The 6,073-nt window shown below is 38.3% G+C and overlaps 1 protein-coding gene across 1 annotated transcript; it reads right to left on the bottom strand.

The window, feature by feature from the left end:
• Nucleotides 1–1,780: 1,780 nt before the first annotated feature.
• On the bottom strand, nt 1,781–6,073 carry LOC112025317 (endoplasmic reticulum chaperone BiP). Its single transcript, XM_024057969.2, has 8 exons — nt 5,830–6,073; nt 4,666–4,933; nt 4,363–4,577; nt 4,005–4,247; nt 3,112–3,591; nt 2,821–2,975; nt 2,610–2,692; nt 1,781–2,525 (listed from the first exon to the last, which is right to left on the bottom strand). The coding sequence occupies exons 1-8, from the start codon at nt 5,885–5,887 to the stop codon at nt 2,024–2,026; spliced, it is 2,004 nt and encodes a 667-aa protein (XP_023913737.1). The 5' UTR covers nt 5,888–6,073; the 3' UTR covers nt 1,781–2,023.

Raw genomic sequence — 6,073 nt, 5'->3', positions numbered from 1 at the left:
TGAAAACTTTTTATTGAAAGTATGCAAAAAAAAAAAAAAAAAAAAAAAAGCTAAAAACTGACTTTTAGAGCAATGAGACCCACTTTAGGAGGAAAAATAAGTTACAAAGGAAAATAAGCTAACTTTTTCTCAAATCTCAAACACATTGCACAAAAGCTTGTTTTGCTTCTCCAAAATAAGCAATCACCCAATTTAGGGCCCGTTTGGTACATCAACTTGAACACATGTTTATCAGTTTTTAAACATTACACGTATTTTTATACACTTTTTCACCCACATATATTTCCAAAAAAATTGAAAACTATTGTTTAAACATACGTATCAAATGGGCCTTTACTATTCCAGAATGTCATAATTGATTGTACGAATATCAACCAAGATTTCTATTTCTGGAATCTCAAGCATGTTCTCTGTAAAACCAACAGATGTGTTGAAGCTTTTGCCAAGAGAGGCTGTTTTCAAGTGGCTGATTTTATTTTGTATAAGGAACCTCCTCCTGGTGTTTTATTTTTGTTGGAGTTTGATAACTCTGATACTCTTTCGAGTTGGTTTGTAAGGACTTAGTTATGTTAGTGTATGCGTATGTTACCCAAAAAAAAAAATAGTGAACATTAGTCCAAATTTTTTGCTACCAAAAATATAGAAAAGCGATGGAATTGGGAGCAAATGTAGCTATGTAATCAAGGGCTAAAGTAAGACCTGGGTGATTTTTGGCATTTAACTGAGTAAAAGATGCAAAAATTATTCAACTCTGCTTACAATATTTAATCAATATAATAACCTGCAGAACTGGCTTAGTGGTAGAAAGTTTTTGTGACCTATTACCTTGCAAGTTCAAGATTGTGGATTCGAGTAGTAGCAAGCCCCATTATGGCACGGGTGGCCTCCAAGCCATTCATGAGTAAGATTTAAGTGGGCCGAGAGCAATGATCACACTTGTGAGCTCTATTTTATTTTATTTTTTTCTATTAAAAAAAATAAAAGATAAGAAAGATTCAATCAACACCTCACAGCACAATGGGAATGATTCTTCTCTAGCAAGAGAATGATACAATCCTTATGATTGATATAGGAGATTCCATGGAAACTCTTCCACCCCAAAAAAAGCATTCTTCCAAACTGACCAGCAAGTAAAACTTTAGTTTGTCACTTCACAATTTCAAGGTCCCCACTACCATCGGCCGATATCTACAGCCAACATTGCATGTGTTACCAGTTACCTTCTGAGAGATCTCTTCAAGAACTCTACCGGTTCTGGGCATTTAAAATTAGCCACCCTTTCCTTGCGCATTGCAATTTACTAGCAAGCCATAGTGGTCTGAAGTTTGTCCATTGGAGACTTCTTATTGGTGTGCAGAAAAAAAGAATCTGACACAACTGGCTGCAACCGTTGCTGGGGTAGAAACAAAGGCATAATTCGTCTCTAGAATTTTCATGGAGGTTGAGGGTTTTTCAGTGCTCTGCGGAGAAATGAGTTTTCTTGCAGGTCATCAGGTAGAGAGATGCAGACTGCAGGGTAGCAACCAAAGCTTTCTAGACCTTGTTCTGGCCCTTCGTTCCTTTTTTTTCTTTTCTTTTCTTTTCTTTTTTTTCTTTTTTTTAATCTTATCTTTTCCTTGTCCTTCATAAACCTTTTGGCCCGACTTTGGATAGATTGATTGCATATATAGCCAGACCCAAATTAATGAAGTCCGAGAATGATTCAACTGAGATCAGTCCCAAAAACCAAAACAAACCGAACTCACACAAACGTAGGCACGAGAAATCACAAGTAGAAGACTTAGAAAAGGTTTGCTTTTAACATAAAAAGAAACAAATACAAGTAAAATTACTAATACCGAAAGACCTGAAAGTATCTTCACCTCAAAAAACAAGCGAAGTAGGGGAAAATTTCGTTCTTCCCCCCTCAACTTCCCACCACCAGAAAAATTACAGTAAATGTCTCATTGTTCTAAGCCTATATCCTCAATCTCAGTTTCTCATTCCTGCTTCCTCAGCAGTACTAAAATGAAATCAAAGATGTCTAAAGCTCATCATGTGAATCATCATCCTCCGCTGATTCTGACTCACCTCCTGGGGCACCACCTGACCTCTGATAAACAGCGGTAATGATTGGGTTACAAACGGCTTCCACCTCTTTGAGCTTCTCATCATAGTCCTCTTTCTCGGCACTCTGGTTGTCATCAAGCCATTCAAGGGCATCCTTCACAGCGGTTTCAATTTTTTCCTTTTCATCTTCCTCAAGCTTGTCAGCAAGCTTGTCTTTGTCGTTGACCTGGTTTTTCATGTTGTAGACATAGGTCTCCAGGCTGTTACGAGCATCAATCCTTTCCTTCACCTTCTTGTCTTCTTCAGCAAACTCCTCTGCTTCACGAACCATACGGTCAATCTCCTCCTGACTCAGGCGACCCTTGTCGTTTGTGATGGTGATCTTCTCTGATTTACCAGTGCCCTTGTCTTCTGCCTTGACGTTTAGGATACCATTTGCATCAACTTCAAATGTGACTTCAATTTGAGGGGTTCCCCTGTTAAAGAATGAGATAACGTTAAGCCAAGGCAAACATTTGAGGCATACTTTAAAGTAAGATTAACAAAGGCAGAAAGCAAACCTTGGGGCTGGAGGAATTCCAGAAAGATCAAATTTCCCAAGATTCCTACAATCCTTTGTGAGACTCCTTTCACCTTCAAAGACCTGATATCAAAACAGGAGCATCTCGTATAAGATTTACCCAGTTCCAGACAGCAACACTTAATTTGGGGTGATATATTCCAAACTTCAAGAATTGGAAGACAAGCAAACGAGCATAAAAAGAACCATACCTGAATGGAGACAGTAGTCTGCTGGTCCTGGTAAGTAGTGAAAACCTGAGATTTCTTTGTTGGGATAACAGTATTTCTTGGAATCAATTTGGTCATCACTCCACCAACAGTTTCAATTCCGAGGGTCAAGGGAGCCACATCCAGGAGAAGGATATCTGCACCCAGAATACCACATGAAATATTTGTCAATGCTTCCAATATAGTTCATCTAAAGTCTCTTTGGCAATGTATAATACCACTTCAAAAGATACCATATTTGATAGGATACTAACAGAAAATGAAAAATAATACCTTTGGTTTCTTCACCACCCTCTCCACTCAAGATGCTTCCTTGTACAGCAGCACCATAAGCAACTGCCTCATCTGGGTTCACACCCTTGTTTGGTTCCTTCCCGTCAAAGTAGTCCTTAAGAAGCTGTTGTACCTTTGGAATCCTAGTGCTTCCACCAACAAGAACAATCTCATCAATCTGGTTCTTCTCCAATCCAGCATCATCCATAGCCTTCTTCACAGGTCCCATGGTCTTTCTGAACAAATCATTGTTCAGCTCCTCAAACCGAGCCCGGGTCAATGGTTCAGAGAAGTCAACACCATCAAAAAGTGATTCAATCTCCACACGGACTTGGTGCTGGCTGCTAAGAGCTCTCTTGGCACGCTCAGCTTCCCTTCTGAGCTTCCCAAGAGCTCTGTTGTCCTTGCTGATGTCCTTGTTATGCTTTTTCTTAATCAATTTGATGAAGTACTCCATAATTCTATGATCAAAGTCCTCACCTGCAAGGGATACCTTGCTTTAGCTCACAATTCAACTTCTACTGATAATAGCAAAGCAACAAGACAACTTACTATAAAAACTTTTCAGAATTTCAAGGCTTTTTTCTCACACAAAACATGAACTTCTTTTGCACCACCCAAAAAATATTCTAGATATTTCAACATCTAGTTATACACAATATCAGTCCCTCTGAATTTTGTTATTCATTCCAAGTCCACGTATTTCTTGCAGTTGAAGTAATCATATTTTCCATATAAATTAAGAGAGGCACATTCACTACCAAATTGAAGAAAAACCCTATATACACATATCCAAGAACAGATATAATATACTTCTCCTACATAGTGCATGCGTTTTACCACATGAAAATTTATAAAAGAATAAATCACTGATTAAGAAGGCAAATTCTCACCTCCAAGATGGGTGTCTCCGTTGGTGGCAAGAACCTCAAAAACACCATTATCAATTGTCAAGATACTGACATCGAATGTCCCACCACCAAGGTCAAAGACAAGGATGTTCTTCTCACCACCCTTCTTGTCCAAACCATATGCGATAGCGGCTGCGGTCGGTTCATTGATAATTCTGGCAACATTCAATCCAGCAATAACACCAGCATCCTTGGTAGCCTGCCTCTGGGCATCGTTAAAGTATGCTGCATATTGAACACAAAATACCAATGAGTAATGCTAAAATTAACAAATGTCGAAATCATAAATTACTACATGGTAATTGGGGAAAGTGCTAGGTTACAATTAAGCATTACTCACCAGGAACTGTGACCACGGCGTCCTTGATTTTCTTCCCAAGGAATGCTTCGGCTGTTTCCTTCATCTTAGTCAGAATCATAGCACTGATCTCCTCAGGGCTGAAAACCTTGGTCTCACCATCCTTGATCTTTACTTGAATGTAAGGCTTTCCATCCTTGTTCACAATCTTGTATGGAACAAGTTTCATGTCCTTTTGAACCTCCTTGTCCTCAAACCTGTCAAAGACGGGAAAATATCAGTTACTACACAATGATTCCTTACCGACTCAAACAATGGTAAACCACAGAGTAAAAGATGCATTACTTTCTTCCGATAAGTCTCTTGACGTCAAAGATGGTCCTCTCGGCATTAACAGCTGCCTGGTTCTTTGCAGCCTCACCGATCAGTCTTTCACCGTCGGTGAAAGCAACCCACGATGGGGTGATACGGTTACCTTGGTCATTGGCTATGATTTCAACATGGCCGTTCTTGTAAACACCAACACATGAATAAGTTGTGCCAAGATCAATGCCAATAACAGTTCCCAACTTGGTGGCTTCCTCTTTTGCAATGGAAATTGCAAAGAGACATCCTGTTATGCCCCAAGCAACATTGTTAATTACCAATTTAAATACACATTCCAACATTTTTCAACCATAACTTTCAATCACAACAAAAATCAAAGCAAGAAATAACCATTTCATGACACAAGCACATATCACTCAAACACATACATGGCACAATATTAAATCACACGTGCTTGTATTTATTCACGTAAATTACATGCATTTGGTGGATTCAGAACCCACGACGAAAATGACATTTGAGCCAAAGCTCATTGGCTACATGTGCTTTTATTTAAATTCATAAGTCATCCATAAGATCATCACGTCTTTTACCCAATCAATCCTAAGAAGATATTGATTAAAGGATTGAATTCTCAATACTAATACCATTGCTATAATAACTCTATCACCATTTCCTAATTCTCTTGATTGATCAATACCCATCAAACTAAGCTTGATTAACAATCCTAATCAATCTCAGTCCCATCCAATTTCTCCATAAATTAATTTTCTTTGTCTTTTTTCTTTTTTCTGGTAAGTGTTTACAAACTAATATTCAATAATCACAAAGTACGAAAATTTTCAAAATTTTAAAAATTAGTAAAATAAAAAAAAAATTCAAACACACATTTTCTTCATACATGCATATTCAAACAAAAATTTCAAATGCTACGCTTTATAAGATCATAGCGATATAACTTCGAATCTAATACGCACAAAAATCCACTAAACTCCGATCAGATCTAATACTAGTCACTACAATAAAGATAAAGCTTTCGAGCTAGAATTAACAATTAAGTTCGCTCAAACACATCAAAAAGGACCAAATCAAAGCCAGATCTACCGCATTTTCAATCACAAAATCGCAAACCATTAAAGAGAATCAGATCTAAGCCATGGAGAAGAAGAAAAAAGAAGATACCAAAGAAAACGATTGCTAGTACAACAAGAGTCCCGCGTGCTCTCCACGAGCCAGCCATTTCGTCGCGTCAAACAACTATTCTCTCTCTCTCTCTCTCGCTTTCTCTGTGTTTTTTCTCTGTGAGATTCAGAGTGGAGCTGTGTAAAAATGTTATATAAGAGTTTGAAATGGGTTTCGGAGATTGGCTTTGGCTAAGTCTTCGTTCTCTTAATAGAACCGCGCGTGCCTGAGGGTCCGAGCCCTT

Source organism: Quercus suber, unplaced genomic scaffold (assembly GCF_002906115.3).
Source record: "Quercus suber isolate HL8 unplaced genomic scaffold, Cork oak 2.0 scaffold_439, whole genome shotgun sequence".
Lineage (NCBI taxonomy): Eukaryota > Viridiplantae > Streptophyta > Magnoliopsida > Fagales > Fagaceae > Quercus > Quercus suber.
The sequence above is the reverse complement of the archived record's forward strand: the minus strand, read 5'-3'. Positions and strand labels throughout refer to the sequence as shown.

What these genes read in the sequence shown, in the direction of transcription:
- LOC112025317 (XM_024057969.2), bottom strand. Translation starts at nt 5,887, where the DNA reads ATGGCTGGCTCGTGGAGAGCACGCGGGACTCTTGTTGTACTAGCAATC. An exon ending in ACTAGCAATCGTTTTCTTTG is followed by an intron (nt 4,934 to 5,829) that starts GTATCTTCTTTT and finishes GGGGCATAACAG; the next exon opens with GATGTCTCTTTGCAATTTCC. An exon ending in GGGTGGTGAAGAAACCAAAG is followed by an intron (nt 2,976 to 3,111) that starts GTATTATTTTTC and finishes TTCTGGGTGCAG; the next exon opens with ATATCCTTCTCCTGGATGTG.